Source organism: Phaenicophaeus curvirostris, chromosome Z (genome assembly GCF_032191515.1).
Source record: "Phaenicophaeus curvirostris isolate KB17595 chromosome Z, BPBGC_Pcur_1.0, whole genome shotgun sequence".
Classification (NCBI taxonomy): Eukaryota; Metazoa; Chordata; class Aves; order Cuculiformes; family Cuculidae; genus Phaenicophaeus; species Phaenicophaeus curvirostris.
In genome coordinates, this window is record NC_091431.1 from 37,601,866 (window position 1) to 37,618,624 (window position 16,759).

General features: G+C 38.6%; 1 protein-coding gene across 3 annotated transcripts; it reads left to right on the forward strand.

Annotated features, from left to right (window-relative positions):
- Positions 1-38: 38 nt before the first annotated feature.
- Positions 39-12,324, forward strand: CZH9orf85 (chromosome Z C9orf85 homolog). 3 transcript variants are annotated; one of them, XM_069880973.1, is made up of 4 exons: positions 39-169; positions 7,780-7,886; positions 10,022-10,135; positions 10,887-12,324. In XM_069880973.1, the coding sequence occupies exons 1-4, from the start codon at positions 68-70 to the stop codon at positions 11,062-11,064; spliced, it is 501 nt and encodes a 166-aa protein (XP_069737074.1). In that variant the 5' UTR covers positions 39-67; the 3' UTR covers positions 11,065-12,324. The 3 variants fall into 3 exon arrangements, with proteins under 3 accessions (XP_069737074.1, XP_069737076.1, XP_069737075.1); XM_069880975.1 differs by lacking the exon at positions 10,887-12,324 and adding an exon at positions 9,476-9,588 and having other exon boundaries at positions 10,022-10,113; XM_069880974.1 differs by lacking the exon at positions 39-169 and adding an exon at positions 887-937.
- Positions 12,325-16,759: the final 4,435 nt, after the last annotated feature.

Consider the following 16,759-nt stretch of genomic DNA (forward strand, 5'->3'; position numbering starts at 1 on the left):
CGCCCCGCCCCGCCCGGACGCGGCTCCGCGAGGGGGCGGGGCCGAGCGCGGGCCGCGCTGTTCCGGGATGAGCACGGAGCGCGGCAACGCGCGGCGCACGCGGCCCCAGCGCCACCAGAACGCGCGCGCCTTCCGGAACGACAAGTACGACTGCAGCGCCCGGCGCAAGGTGGGCGGCGGGAGGGAGGGAGGGAGGGAGGGGGGCTGTGGGGCGGAGGGGGGAGCGGACACGGTCCCGGTCCCGCGGCAGCTCCGTCTGTCCCACGGCAGGGACCCGAAACCAGCCGCCGCCCGCCCTTGCGTCGCGGGCTCGTCCTTCGCCGGGGCCCGTCGTGCGGTACTCTCGAACCGTAGTTACAAGGCGAAAGGCCTTCCCTTAGGCCGAAGGGTCACGGAGAGCAGGGCGGAGGTGAAACGTTTACTTCCGTGCGGTAGGTAAACGTCATCCGCGGGACTTCCTGAAAGGTTCGTGACATGGTCTCAGTTCAGACATCTTGACGTTTTGGTGGCTTGTTTTCGGTAGTTCCCTTCATCGGCCGTGTAACCATCGAGTTTCACTTCGCATGCTCTCAAGACGACTTAAAAAAAGACTGCTGTTTGCCCTAAGGCTTTAGAAAACATATTAAGGGGCTTTCCCAAGAAACATATTAAGGGCTTTTTCACACATTAGTGATAAAACAGCTAATAAACATCTACAGATTAAACATTTCATTGATGCTTTCACGCTATTGTGACAAAAGACCGTTGTTGCCTTTTGTTTGTTTGTTTGTTTGTTTCTAAGCAATGAAAAGGTGGTGGTTTACCATATGTCCTTGGAACAGGCTCTGTGCTTGTAGTTGTAACATAATAGCGCTGGAAGGATGAAGACCAAGCAGTGTGGCTGAGCAGTGACAACAAGCAAATGCGATGTTTTCTCTTGCTGGCCAAACTGAGAGAGGTGAATAAAACAAGACACACGATGAGCGTTCTGGAAGAGGCTTATCTGGTGCTACTGCTGTTATGTCATTATCCCTTTAAATGATACGGTTAACCTGACAGGATTGTCAAATAGAACTGAGAGAAGGGGAAGAAAGTAGTAAGCTAAAGGAGTGATACACGAAAAGGGAGACTTGGGTTTTTTTTGTGGTTTGTTGTGGTTGTTTGGTTTGGTTCTTTTCCCCGGATATTGTGGGACTGGTTCTGCAAGTTGAACGGGATGCTTTCCTGGGGCTCTAAACAGCACCAGGGCTGTAGTGTGAGTCACTGCGTGAACCCTGATAGGAGAGTATTTTCTTGTCTGGCCTCTACACACATACACACACAAAAATATCCTAGAGACTTGATCTTTGAAGAGAAATGGAGTTTTGACAAGAGTTTTGTAACTGAACTAATCACTTTAATACACACATGACTGGTTTTGTTCCCATTTTTAATGTTTTATATCATATAGAACTGTCTAGAAAGTACCATGCACTCAAGTAAATATTTTTTTTAAAAGCTTTTGAATGTAGCAAAGATTAACTGTGGCCATGAACTGTGATATGGGACTTCGAGTTTTTCACTTTTATTTCTAGTGAATGATTTCTTTCCTCTATGCTTGGCAGTTCATGGAGATGGCTGAACACGGGGAAGAAGCCTCTTGAAGAAGGTCTCCCCAGAGCCTTCTCTTCTCCAGGCTGAATAGCCCGAAGTCTCTCAGCCTGTCCTCACAGCAGAGGTGCTACAACCTTCTGATAATCTTTGTGGCCCTCCTCTGGACTCGCTCCAACAGTTCCATATCCTTCTTATGTTGGGGATTCTAGAACTAGACACAGTATTTCAGCTGGTGTCTCATGAGAGCAAAGTAGAGGGACAGAATCACCTCCCTTGACCTGCTGGCTGTGCTTCTTTTGATGCAGCCCAGGATATGTTTGGCATTCTGGGCTGTAAGCACACATTGCTAGCTCATGTCGAGCTTCTCATCAGTCAGCATCCCCAACTCCTCCTCTGCAGGGCTGTTCTCAACCACATCATCCTCCATCCTGTACTGAAATGATGGATTGCCCCAGCCCAAGTGTAGGATGTTGCACTTGGCCTTGTTTGAACCTCATGAAGTTCACATGGACCCACTTCTTCAGGTTGTCCAGGTTCCTCTGGATGACGTTCTGTCATTCTGATGTGACAAATGTACCACTCAGCTTGGTGTCATCTGCAAACTGCCTCTCTACTGTATTTGGGTAACTATCTATAACAGTGCTGGGGAAGCTTCCATCCTAGGTTGAACTGAAGAAGGAAGAGTGAGGACAGGGTAAGAAACACTCTGTTGTTAGTTTTTGAACCTTGGAATTTGTTTATGGGTGCTTGCTTTACATAGTACATTCCAGAGTGTTTGCCGCACTAAGCTGAGGAATATGGGCTATACGTTATGTTATATGAATATGCATTTTATGTCAAGTGTATTACATAAGTCAGCATGGAAGCTGAAGTGGTTCTAGAGATGAAAGCAAATAGCATTCAACGAGAACATACTGAATTCCATTGTAATAAGATGGTAAACCACAGTGATTCATATTTACACCCAAATGACTTATCTGTTTTTCCATTTCTTTCCTCTCATTAAGTATGCCACAGATGATAATCTGTGTTTCCTTAAATTTCAGAGGTTATTAACTCTGAACTTCAGCTTTACCACATTGCTGACATCAGCTACTTCTTTAGCTGCCTGTATGGATAAATACCATGTTTCAGTGGAGACACTGGTCAAGACTGTGGGAAGGCAGTAGGAACAGAACAGGTGAATACAGAGATAAATGCTGAATCACTGAGGGTGACTTCAGGCTCAGAAGGGAGATACAGATAAACCAGTAGCCAGCTGGAATTGTCAGATAACAGTATTGGAGTTTGGTTAGTTTCTGTTCTTGCTGCAACATAGGATAACTCAGTAGGCTAAAGTCTACTCTCTCGCCACTACTGTTATTTATTCTGTGTTTGGAAGTGCAGTCAGGCCTGGGTTATAGCCTTTCATGTAGGGAGAAGAGGAGCAGGCATAGTATCTGTTCTGGACTCTAACCTAATTTGGGGGGGGGGGAGGGGGCGGACGGAGGGAGGAAGGAGAGGGACGGAATGTGTGTGTGAATGTGTTTTTATGTTGAGTTCTTTGTGGGGAAGAGGACAGAAGTTGACCATGGTCATTCCAAGTGTTTACATTCTCTTGCTGGCTACTTGCATGTTTTCAGATGCATGATCACTGATCTGAGAAAAGCTAATGCAGCTATTTGGAATTGGGCTTAGAGAAAGTTTTTTGTTTAATGTATTTTAAAGTCTATAGCAATAAAGCACAAAATGGCCTTAAATGCTAGCTGTATAGCCATCCATCCATAACTAGTATGGATGTAAGGAAGACTTGAAGGTTTTGGTTAAAATGTTAAATATACTTCTCTTTAGAAAGGGATGAGAAAGTATCTGAGTAGAAAACAATTTAAACCAATACTAATACAATATGTGAGCATGTGGAGCTCCTCAGGGGACTAGATTTCAGCCCATGAAATTGTGTGTTAGAACCCTGAAAGGCTGGTGTCTTCTGTCACAGTTTCAGGTTTGTTAGTCTGTATTGATATGCATTGTAGCCATGGCTGGAGTTCCTATGGACTTATGTTTTTCTGAGAAGCGTAGTTATTAAAAAATGCTGCATTCAGCCTTACTGATTGAAGCAGTATCACCTGTGCTTCTGACAAGGAATTTTATGGACTACATTGATATTGCATTCATTTACAGCAGGAGAGACCACTGTGTGCTCAGTAGCAGGAGGCTGCTTTTGATGGAGTAAATCAAAGTACCCACAGATTCATACATGATTAGAAACTTCCAAAACAGTCAGTGAGGCTTCTTTGAAACCCCATCATTACATCTTGCTTGTGAGTGCTTTAATGTTAGCTTAAGCTAGGAATTATTTTGTGTGCCAAGTTAGTAGGTGTAGGTGCGTGTGTTTACTTTAATACATTCTGAACTGCTTTTGGCAGGTTGCTAAATGAGTTAATATTGGGTTACATGAACATACAGAGGATGCTGTTTCATTAACGCTGTTGACCTGACAGTGTGTATGTAAGATGCATATGGAATATTTTGTGACTGTATACTTTGACTGTTTAAGTATGTCTGTATTGCATAACTGCAGTTTCTTTGGAGAATATATAGACATACTGTAAGCATTGAACAAGTCACACTTGTCCTTAGAGGGAAGTATGGCAAAAAAAACCGGGAAGGAGCTTTTGACTGAAACAGGGAAATGACTGTTAAAAAAAAAAAATAGAGAAAGGAATATGACAAAACAAGAATCTAACCAGTCAGAGTAGTTCTCACACCAAGAAATCCATTTCAGACCATGAGCACTAGCACCTCTTTGTTTAAGAGCTGGCTGTACCTGCATAACTGCTGGGTAGAAAAGTTTGAAGGGAGTAATGAAGCTGACAAACTTTGCTCAGGTTTCTCTTGCAGTTTGTTAGGAGAACTTACTCTCACATGTTCTTCAGTGATTTCAATAATATGAAAAAAACAGCTTATGAAAATCTTTAATTAGAGACAGCTTTCTTTGCTTTTTTCAAGTCTCTGTTGGTTTTGAAAGTGATATGATGCTTTTTAATGGTCACAGGAGATGTTGAATTTAGTATAGAAACCCACGGTATGTTATTGTCTTGTTCTAGTAATAGTAACGTTTAAATATCAGGCATTTTTTTCTGAGCAAAAGGCAAACACAAGTCCTAGTTAAACTCTAAATGACCTTGCTTGCTTGCTTTACATTAATCTAACATTCTCTACTGACTTTCTAAATTAACAGCCTGGTAGAAGGACTGTAGAGTCATTGCCTAACTCATATAAAGATGTGCTGAGTGAATGATTAACTATACCACTCCATACCTGAAGTGCCAATATTGAGTAAAAAATATAGGAAATTGCTGAAGGAGAGAAGGAGACTGTGCTGCATGTGTGCCTGCTAGAAGGGAGAAAATAGAACTTCAAAAGCTATCATCTTTCTTTCATTTGTTACTTTGTGAGCAGATACCGTGTGGTTTCTTCGAGTTGCTGTGCAAGATTTGTGGGACAGGGTTGAAATGTCCAGGCATCTTTATGCCTGGATCGGGATTTTAAGTTACACATAAATGTGATCCTCATAGCTACAATCCAATTTGGTGTCAAAAGACCCTTAGGCAGCATTTTGGTTGATGTTCTTAACCTTTATCTTTGCACTAAATGTTTGAAGTGTTGCTGATCATACCTAATACACATAATGTAAGTGCACAGACCAGCCTTGATATTCATTAATGTGATTGTTGCTGTGCAAATTACTTTATTTTACTTTACTTTAGAGGGTCTTGTGTGCTGCTTATCTTCTGAAGACCTTTTTCAGTGATGAAACAATGTGTTAATAAGGAGGGAGAACTAATATTTGGGGTGAGGGCATCAGATAAGATGCAGGGCTTTGTTGTTTGAAGCAAGGCTGAGGAAATTTCAGTAATATAGACTTTATGCCACATGACTAGTCTCTTGGCCTTGCTATGAGGTGTGTTTTCATGCAGAGATCTATATATACTGTGAGTAATATGAAAAGGCATCTTCGGAATTTGGTATGGCCTGCATTTTAGTTTGATAAAACCTCCACAAAATTAAAAAATAAATCCATCACTGTATGATTGTTGTATGTTCTGGAACCATTATGATAAGCATAATGGGAGGGGAAAGAGCTTTATAAAGTTCCATTAATAAGAGTTATGTGCATTTCCTTGTTCCATAGCAAATGTTTAGCAGAATTTGTAATAGGCTCCCTGTTGACAAACTTAGGATTTCCATCAGATGAGAGGTGAAAGTAGTTCCTGGTTTGTTCTTCTGCACTGTTTATGCCATATGCAGTGCTGTGAGCATGGCCTTTTGCATTCCAAGTGTACTATGCATTGCTAAACTTGTCCCTCCATCACTTCTGCTGTTGTCACAAGCCATGATGTCAGGACGTTTTATTGGAGATGAGGTAGTTTTCAGCAGGGAAGCTAACTCCCTTTGGAAAGACAACCAACTGTCTTCAGATTAAACTATAACAATCTTTTGACATTTGTCTTACTGGACTCTGCTGTAGCAATACTAAAAATAGTTGATCACAATCAGGAACACCTGGGAATACAGATTACAGTGTTTATGTCTTTTTCTGTTCCAGCATTACTAATTAATGCAAATCAGGAGACTGAGAGGGAGAACTGGGAGATTTAGGCCAATTTGCAGGTTTTTAGAAGCTTATCCAGGATAGCTACTTAAAGCCTTACTTTGTGCATGCCACGCCAGAAAAGAAGGCTTGTCTCCAGATTGCATGAATTTTGGAAGAATGAACAGAGTCAGTACTGACAGCAGTTTGAATTGCCATCAGAGGTCTCCTGAAAATAATTATTTTCTTTTTACAAAGTTTCCGCGTTAGCCAAATGTTTGTGTTTCTTGGAAAATATATTTTGTAATGGATGGCTGACATCAGAACTAGAGCTTTCTGTATTCAATATTCAAAAGTCCCTTCATATAGTCTTACTTCTAAGGAGCATTTGCTCTGCCACATACATTTGCCAGAATAGAATAAGTTCCTGTATTTTTAAAGCTAGACTTGTACTTCTGTCTAGTGCATTGAGGTAGAACTTTGTGGAGTAGTAAGAAGCTCTTGTGGGTCATAAAACCAAGAAATTACTTCAGAAGCTAAGGTATGCATAAAATAAATTTTCAGTCAGTTAGTAGATAACATAAACTCTAATCCCAGTTAATGCAGAATCTGTTCCAGTGAACTTTTAGATAGTCTAAGAAATAGATGTGTTTCAGATGTGTTGATAATGTAATTTTGGTACGGTAGGCATTTTTAAGCTGTCTTTAAAAAGAATAGATTTTTTTCTTTCTTTTTTTTTTTTTTTTGCTATATGCGTTTGCTTTAATTGTGAAATTTCTAGTTTTAATGTTCTGAATGAATACTCACAGCTGCATGATACATAATGTTACTGTTGGCATTTTTAGATAGACAAAAAAAAAAGTAGGCTGAATGTACAAGTGTATGTTGCTTATTAGTTAGGATAACTGTGCGGTTTGGTACTACTTCCCAATAATAACAGAAGCATAACTTCTGTTGTGCAAATAGTGCTGACCAGCTGACATCTTGTATTCTTGAGCAAACTAAACCACAATGTTGTAGAAGATTTACATTGTCTTGAAAATTTGTCATAGTTTAAATGACCATTTTGAGGATTGTTTGTTAAACACTTGAGAGCAAAGTGAAATATTTTTTCCTAAAGGGAGTCTATGTTGAATGATTTGACTGCAAATAATTTATGAATTCTACTTTATTGTGATATGAAAAAAAATCCTGAGGCTACTTACTTAAACTATGTTGTGTAATGGTAGCTTGAGCAATAATAGGTGAAGCATTAAGTCTTACAAGTTGTCTTCTTTGGATTAAAAACTGTGCATTTCAGGGCTCATTTCTACTTAAATCTGTTTTGTAAAATCCCTAGAGAAAATATCTATAATGAACTGTTATCAACATATAATAACATAACAAGTATTACTGTTAAAATATTGATGATAATAATGACAAAGACTACCTTGAGGTTAAAGAATACCTTAGCGCTCTTTCCACTGAAGAAAATTACTTGCAATAAATATATAGGAAATGCTTACATTAATATCAAACATATTTCTGAATATTGCATTAATTACATGATGGGTGGAAATGCTTTCTAAGCAAGATTATACTCATATAGGAAATCTTCAATGTATTCTTATTTTAATTTTTATTTATTTATTCAGAAAATAAATGCTAAGCTTCATGATGGAGTGTGTCAGCATTGCAAAGGTATCTTGGAGTGGAGAGTAAAGTTCAGCAAGTACAAACTACTATCAAAACCTAAAAAGTGGTGAGTTAAGCTGCTTTGTGTTAATTCCCGATAGTGATGTTTGTAAAACTTTTGGAAAATATTCTTTGTTTGGAAACTCACAAGTAGTAGTTGCTACTGTATGGCAGTCTTCAAACATGGAGTTTGCAGTGACAATGTATATGCAATGTTAATTTTCTAATTCTTTAGTCTTTTGTCTTAAAGTTCTGGGAAAAAAAAACCAAACAACACAGTGGAAAACAACTGCTTCCCTCTTTGCTGTTAAAATGCTTGAACCGTGGACCAGTGATTTCCGAATTTTCAATGTGAATAATACAGGAATCTGCCCATCTCTCAACTTTTGTAATCCACAAAGACAATCTAGTAGAGAAATGAGGAGAGGAAGACTTAAACTTTGTGTCGTATCAAGACTCATCAGCACTGTTCTCAGCATTACTGAGGCCTCAATTCCTACAAAATGTTTGCAATATGTGTGTTTTGTTCTTTCTTAGCATGTTCTCTCATTTTTGTATATGAAACTATAATCCTAAATACTAAATGTTTAGCATTGTTTATGTACAGTTCTGTTTAATGTGGTTATTGATAGGTATGTAAAAAAGGTGAAAAATACCTTAAAATAGTTTATAAATTTGTGATAGGCTAATTTTGTGAAGTGGATACTCTCTGCTTCGTTTTTTAATCGCTCATCTGCAGATGTCCTTACCTCTGTGGCTGCAGGCACAGACAGTGTTTCAGCAATGAAACGTTTAGCTCAGAAAAACTACAGCTGATCTGTGGTGTATGGTATAGCCAGCTTTGTCACGGTAGTTCTCTTTGTGTTTGGTGAACTCAGCTATATCCCTATTAAACTCTTAAGAATGGCTTGAAGAGGTTCCGTAAATGTACGTGTGCAGTTCCCTGAATGACAGTGTATTTTATTTTGATTTTCAAGTAGGCTAAAAGGGATAGAATGTTTGTTCATACTGTATGATACTATTTTAAGAAACTATATGCCCCAAATATTTTGGTTTTAGTAAACAATTCCATTTCACCCTTTCATGTTAAAAAAAAATTGAATAGGTAGAAGTCTTAATGGTTCTCAGAGTAAACATTCTGGGTTCTGTACACCACGGTATTTGTCTTTTTTTAAACTCTTTCTTAAATGACTGTGTACATCCTGTTTAAAGGTAATGAGCTGTAACAAATAGTGGTGGTGGATTGGATCTTTTGCCTTTTGTCTGCCTAAAAAAAAAAGTAGGCAAAAAGCATGTAAATAAGAAAAGCAGTGAAAATAGCTGAAGTTGCATGGTGGGACAGAATATATGATGTTTTCCATCATATTTTTGAACATGTGAATTGGGCTGCAGACTCTTCTAGCTCTACAGGTGGTGGATTTTAGCCCGGCAGTACTATGGCTGAGTACTATTTAGTACGGCAATACTATGGCTGAGTGGGTTGCTGTTCTGAAGGGACAAAGTTATGAAGATTTTCAGTGGGTGAAGTTTCTAGGTGAAGTAAGCACATTTTAGACATTAAAAATGTGACTATATGGAAAAAATGAATTCTTCGTGTCATAGGTAATGGGAATGGACGACTTCCTTGTAACTGAACTGTCCATCTTGCATTGATAGTGCCCCTGTTTGGTCTGATGTTTCTGAGAAGAGCTGGAGATATTTTTTTAATACTGATGGAACTGAACATAGAAGAAGGAAAACAGCAACAACAAAAAAGCCCCAGCAACTATGTAGGTGACATCTGGACATCTAGTTTTTTCCTGAGGGAGAGGGAAGACTGGAAACCCCAGGCAGTTCAGACTTTGCCTTTGTAACTGTCCTACACCAGTTCTTGTGATTTTATGTATGCTCAGCACAGCGTAGATGAAGATAGTAGGGGGAAGGTGATAGTGCTTAAGAATGGGATTTGGGAAAGCAAGTAGCAATTCTGTTAATTGAGATGTTAGTGCATCTCTCCTTATAAGGTATGCAAAAACACTTGGTATTTTTCTTTAGCTTGTTTTAGCCAAGTCGTCAAAACCACTTGTTAAAAGAATTCTTTCAAATGAAGCTGGCCTATAACATGTTGTTCCTCTTCTGAAGATTATGTCTACATTGTCTTTGGACACAGAATATTTAATAAGTCTCCACAATTTTTTTTAATCATTCTTTCTTTCTTCACAGTGTGAAGTGCCTCCAGAAGACTGTGAAAGATCCTTACCATATTATTTGTCGGCCATGTGCTGGTAAACTAGAAGTTTGTGCTAAATGTGGAAAAGAAGAAGAAATAGTCATTCCGTAAGTATCTCATAGGTTTCATACTCTAAGTGCTGCACCATTTCTTCCTCTTTTAATAAGGCTTGTTTGGGAACTGCCAAGAAGCTGTTGTACTTTAAGCGTATTCTGAATAACTCTGACAGCAATCAGTAGGAGTAATTACCCTCACTTTATTCTGCTGAATAGGGTTGGAATGTCTATTGATGTCAGTGGGGTTGGACCAAAAGAAGCCTTACTTGAATAAAACACTTTATTTTAATACAAAAGGATAAATTGCATATCTTCCTTAGGAACAAAGCGATTCAGTATATATATGGATTTCAGTATAGAGCACCATACAACATGTATAAGTGAATTTATTGTTTGTGGCTTGTCTCTGATTTGATGATTCCATTACTAGTGAACAGAAAAAGTACACAAGGGCTGATGTTCAGCCCAGTTACAGCAATATATTTAGCTGGATTTACTAGAGTTCTATCTATATTAAGCATTCTGTATTTACTAGTTTGTGACAATTGGCCAGGAGTTGCTTAGCTGGTCAAACTTTTCATATGTATGGTTTTTTTCTCAGACTTTTTTTTCCTTTACTGTCTTCTATGTCTTTATTATTCAATGTGAAAGTAACTTCTGTTTATTGTCCCTCTCCTGCTTCTCCCCAGCTCTCACTCCCTTCTATCCCTGGTAGAATATTTTATCCTCCATCCTGTTCTAGCTTAAAAGAAAAATAAATTCTAGAAGTGGATGGTGAGGATGTCCTCTTTGTTTTTTGCAGGATTAATAAAGGACAAGATGGAACTGGAAGTGTGACTACTGAAAGTGTCCAAGAGAGCAGTAAGTTGGAGAATGAGCTGGCTGTTGGTACAAACTTCAGTAGTACAGACAGTGAGGAAGATTCGGATGTGCTTGAAGAACAATTTAGAAGTATGAAATTTGAAAGGACAGAGATCTAAATGGTTGAATTTATATGTGAGGCTGTGTGCGTCCAAAAGTGGTAAACCAATGTTTGCTTTAAACTGCTGTGAAAACCTGGTTTGACAGTTAAGGTCTGCATATAAATGTGGACACTGTGTATTATGACACTTGTTAGGGGTTTTGTATAAATGATTTTTTTTTGTATTAAGAGTGGAATTTCTTTTGAAAAGATTCAGAAATGGAATCTGTAAGCATAATTATTTCTTGCATACACGTAACAACTTCCTGTTTCTCTGGAATAAAGCTTCTTTGTATAATTGTAATACTAAATTCAGTATTATGTGATTGTGGTATTAGCACTTGGAACGATACATGAAAGTCTAGAATAAATACTGAGTCTTGTCATAAAAAGAGCTAAACCAGCTATAATAGTTTGCTTAAGGAATAACTTGTGATTTCAGCCTGTGAGTTCCCAAACAGGGTCAAAATACCAATTGGTCACTTCCCTTGTGCCTGTTGTTTCTTTTCTGTTCTTAAAAAGGAGGGACTAAATGCCATCACCAGTACAGTTTATAAGCGGTTAAGCCTTTTTTACCATATATAAATATGCACTATGATTTTTTGACCTTGTTACTACCAATGTTTTGAAACTAAAAAAACTGAAGACTTTTTAGAATTTCTCATAACAGGTCCCACACTTTCTTTTCCTTTGACAGGAGCTGTAATGTAGTTTGCTGCAATATGAGAACTCTTGTGTTAGTATAATGATGCTTATGTAGTTACCCTGTTACTGGCTTTCAGTTCTTTCTAGGGTTTATTTCAGTGTAGATTAAGCTCTCAGAAGAAATAAAATGAATTTGCAGTAACTATCAATTACAGGATTCAGGATAGAATCATAGAAACATAGAATGATTTGGGTTGGAAAGGACTTCAAAAGTCATCCAATTCCAACACCTATGCCATGGGCAGGGACACCTTCCACTAGATCAGGTTACTCAACACCGGCCAGACTTTAAACACCTCCAGGAATGGGGCATCTGCAACTTCTCTGGACAACCTGTTCCAGTGGCTCACCACCCTCACAGTAAAAAAATTTCTTCCTAGTATCTAATCTAAATCTCTTTCAGCTTAAAATCATTACTCCTTGTTCTGCCATTTCACTCCCTAATAAAGAGCCCAACTTTCCTGTAGACCCCCATTAAGTACTGGAGGGTTTGATTTCTTCTGTATGGTCTGCTACCTCTAAAATAAAGCTGAAGAAATACTTCTTAGTAATTAAATTGTTTAGCCTATGACAATGTACTATATTGTTTTTACTAACTGCGTAATAGCTACACATCTACCTTGGTGTTCTGCCTGATTTTGTAGTAGTATTCTGTTTCCTTCTGGGATTGCTTATTACAGAGTTGTTTGGAATCATAAAGGTCTAGAATGACCCAAACAACCCATCTCCTTTCTCTTATCACTGTATAAATGTGTTTATAAGCTAAACCACTAGTTTTGTGATTAAACATACTGGTTCTTTCACTTAACTGTAAACTAATGAAACCCAAGAGATTTCAAAGTTTAGCATTTGGAGAAGGGCAGTGGTTTATATTGGAAGAGACTGTGAAGCTGCAAAACACCAAGAGAGGTGACTGGAAATCAGTCCAAAGGTCATGTTGCATTGACAAATAAGTCCTCCCAACAGGACAACAGTGACGTCTGATTGAGTGTGACACTGCCTGTTGTCCTGTCAGTTGACGTTGGTAAAGACAGAGTGAACAAAGAATATTTCCCGCCCCCTGCCCCCCACACCACAGATGATTGGGTGGGGATTTGAGAGGAGCTGGAATTAGCTTCAGAAAGGGTCTCTCTGAAGGGGAAACAATGAGCATCATTGAAAACTGACCTTGGCTTTTGAAAGTGCTATAGGTATGGGAAACGTTCTTCCGCTTGGAAAAAATAGATAACGGCCTAGCCCTTTGCTGAAAGGTGAGAGGAAATTCCGAAATGTTGGGAAAACATGTCATGGAACTGGCAGGAGCCTGTATAATGAGAAAATGAGGGGAAGGGCACTCTTCTCAAAGTAGTGATACAACCTGTCAGTACTGGATAGGAGCAGTGTCACACAGATGACCCAATGTATAGCCACAAAACACAAACTTTACAGAAAGGCCTCTGAAGTTAGCAAGTGATGCTCTGGAGGCTAGGTGGGCCTTTGATATTACAGTTGATGAAACTGCTGTGAGTGTACACAGCTGGTGTGGTGACTGGCTGGTGTTAGACCAGCCTCTCTGAAGACAGTTATTAATTCTATCAAGGGTTAACAGATCTACGGCTGGAAATGATTGCTGCAGCGAACACCATGTACGATGGTTGTGAATAAGCTTGCAAAATTGCTAACTTGGGGCATGTTTGCTGTTACAGGAAAAAGGAGTTACGTATTTCACTGAAGACACCTCTAACGGGAATAAAAGGAACAATTTTAGTTTTCTTGCTTAATTTTGACTGAAGTTAGCACTTATTTGAAATTATAGTTAAATACTGTTTTCTAAGATTTTAAGTAATAGTTCTGAATTTCAAGGGAGTTTTTCTGTGAAGAACTTGTTGAACAGAATTATGCAGGGGCAGAATCTTCAGAAATATATATAGCAGAGGAAATATAAGAAAAAGGAGATCAATAGTCATCAAAGAGATAGCTGAGGTAATCTTTGAAGTATTTACGTATTTAGAGTTTTTAATTGAGATTTGGAAATGCTTCTGCTTTCACAAAGAATAATGAACTTGTGTTTGTAAACTTCAAAAGAAATGAAATAGTAATGCCACCTTGCCTGCAGGCAAGATCCAGTTTAAATGATTACCTAGAATGACTGATGGATGATTTTAGGAATTTAACTGAACATTGTGAGTCTTTTAACAAATACATTACTGAAGAAGAAGATGATAGCTGTTAATTAGTCATCTGAAGAATAAAGGAGATGCAGTGGTGCTGCTGACTTATTTAGTATGACTCAACACTGACAGTAATTAATTAGATAATGGGCTATTGGCATCTGTAAGGCAGACATGCAAGATAATTCTCACTTCACAAGGGGAAAAGCTTATCATAGGCTTGAGCTGTCAGAACTTGTCATTGTTGACTTGCATACATTTCTGGAAAACAAAATGCCCATATATGAGGATTTCTTAGGACAATCTGGGTTAATTTGCAGTATGAGGAGAGTCCAGTAGGGACACAGTATTGTCTCCTGCCATAATAACGATCTTCTTGGTCAAAGTTCACAGGCATCTCTGAGACATCCTGTCATCATCTGTTTTGAAGTATCAGGTGATACATTGGCCAATGATTTGCTTCTAGTTTTGCATGGGCAGGGCTGTTCTATTCTTGTCTTGGCTACTGATTAATCTGTATTCCTCTAAAGTACTACAGTAATACCGGCCTCTGAAGGTTTATAGGACTACTGGTTAATTAGGAAAAGGATGGCTTGTTTTCTCCCTATAATGGGTGTGTACTTGGATGCTGAGATGCAAATTGTAGCATTAGCAAGGAAAATATAGCAGGTAATTGAATGTGAGCCACTGGCTCTACAATTATATGTGTTATTGTTGTATGTATTTTCTTTGTACAGGAGTTCTCACAAGTAAATGGATGCTGGTAGAAAATGCAAAATGACCTCTGCTTATAGGAAGCATCATACTGACAGAGTTAATGAGGAGGGGTTTGTCAGTAGCATGGAGAGATGTTCCTAATAATTAGATGTTTAGGGGGCTGGTCATGCACACTGACAGCATCTGTTTCAGTTAATTTTTCTTCCTACCTTTCACAGAATCTCAGAATCATAGAATCTCTTGGTTGGAAAAGACCTTTGAGATCATTGAGTCCAACTGTATATGTCCACTACTAAATCGTATCCCTAAGCCCTTCATCTACCCATCTTTTAAATATCTCCAGGGATGGTGAGTCAGCCACCTCCCTGGACAGCCTGTTCCAGTGCTTGATGACACTTTCAGTGAAGAAGTTTTTCCTAATGTCCTATCTGAAACTCCCCTGGCACAGCTTGAGGCCATTCCCTCTCAGCCTATCAGCTGGGCAATGAGACCAACACCCACCTCTGTAACGTCCTTTCAGATAGACAGTAATTAGGTCTGCCCTGAGACTCCTTATCTCTATGCTAAACAACACAATTTCCCTCAGTTGTTCCTCCTTCATCTTAAAGCTGTTCGAAGACAAAACTGTATGTGAAAAAGAGACTAAGTGCTCTGCCTACTTACTGTCATTACATATAGTGAGCATGTAGAGTTCCTAAACTCCAAAACAGTTGAAAATACACTAGTATTTGAAGTGAGGCAGATCTGTCTAGGGTTGGTAATATTCTCACACAAATCAGCTCTAACAAATTAGAAATTAAATTTTTGGCGTATTTTAGGTAGCAGGTGTTCCCGTTGTCGCCTCTAAAATGGTTAAGATGAAATCACACAGGAGTTATCTTTTTTCCTACTGAAGTCAGTGAGAAAACAAATATTAGTAATAACAGAGACAGGATTTATAATCCAGTCATCAATAAGAAGCTTGAATTTGAGGATCTGAAAACAGGGACCTAAGACCACATTATGATTTGACCAGAATTTCAGGTATGTGTAACATCTGCATTTTCATTTGCCTTTGATACAGCTTTGGAAACACAAGTTAAAAGGGTCTGGTCTAGTCTCATAACTAGAAGTATTTTCAAAGCAGTACCAAATATTTTAATATTTTTCTTAAAACAGCAACACAGAAGACCATGTTTTTTTACAAAAAAAATAAATGCATTATGCATGTTCCTGAATGACAGCATTCCACTTGAAATCTCTCTTTTTAGGACAGCTTGCATTTCTGAGTCTCAAATTTGTCACAGTTACGCTCACTTGGCTCACTGTTTCCTAAATCCTTTGAGAGCAAGTGTGGCATAGTGTCTAAAAAGATCTGTAAATAGTATCCATAGTTTATATGGATGTGTAGCAGCGATGAAACTGTTTTACTCTGCTTTACTCTGTCTCCTCACTATTTGTTCCTTTTACAGTTATTTTCTACTTTGTCCTACAGTATGGTTCTGTGCTGTGGAAACAGAAGTTGCTAGCTTGAATGAGAGCTGATACAGCCTCTGACTGACAGCAACAGCTTACTCTAGGTTATTCCCAGTAGCAGCAATGAAGTTGATGCCAGAACCATAAAATAAATTGCTTGCTTTGAAGTGAGGATGTTTGTGAGATATATGTGAAATGGAGCCACAGATATTGTAGAAACGGAAAAAATGCCCCACAACAGTTTTTGTTATAGTAGATAAATGCAGAATTCGTTCTTATAAGAAGTTAGTGATGGAACCTTCCAGAACAGAACAAGCTTGTACTTGCATTGTTTGGAGAAAAGACATGATATATTCTTTGTGTTATAACAGGAATCCTATGCTCTGAAAAAAACATAAAGAATCTGATGTAGATGTCTAACAAGACTGATGATGTTATGCTAGAATGTTCATGCTTTAGAAAAGTTACATGAAGGATTAAGCCAACTCAAAACTATGCAACAACTCCAGAGCTATTGTTTTTACTGTGTTTCAGCAGAAATTTTTCTACTGTTTCCAGGTTTTATATTAGCTTGGGTTGTGTTTTTGTGTAGATAATACTGACATTATAATTTGTCCACATCAAGAAAGAATTGTATCATCTCATTCAGCTAGTTGCTTCTGTCACATCCTCATGTCTGAATTTCTC

Bases quoted from the DNA above. Each gene is read 5' to 3' on its own strand.
- CZH9orf85 (XM_069880973.1), top strand. From the start codon at position 68: ATGAGCACGGAGCGCGGCAACGCGCGGCGCACGCGGCCCCAGCGCCAC. The intron at 7,887-10,021 runs GTGAGTTAAGCT...CTTTCTTCACAG, and splicing joins CTATCAAAACCTAAAAAGTG to TGTGAAGTGCCTCCAGAAGA. The intron at 10,136-10,886 runs GTAAGTATCTCA...TGTTTTTTGCAG, and splicing joins GAAGAAGAAATAGTCATTCC to GATTAATAAAGGACAAGATG.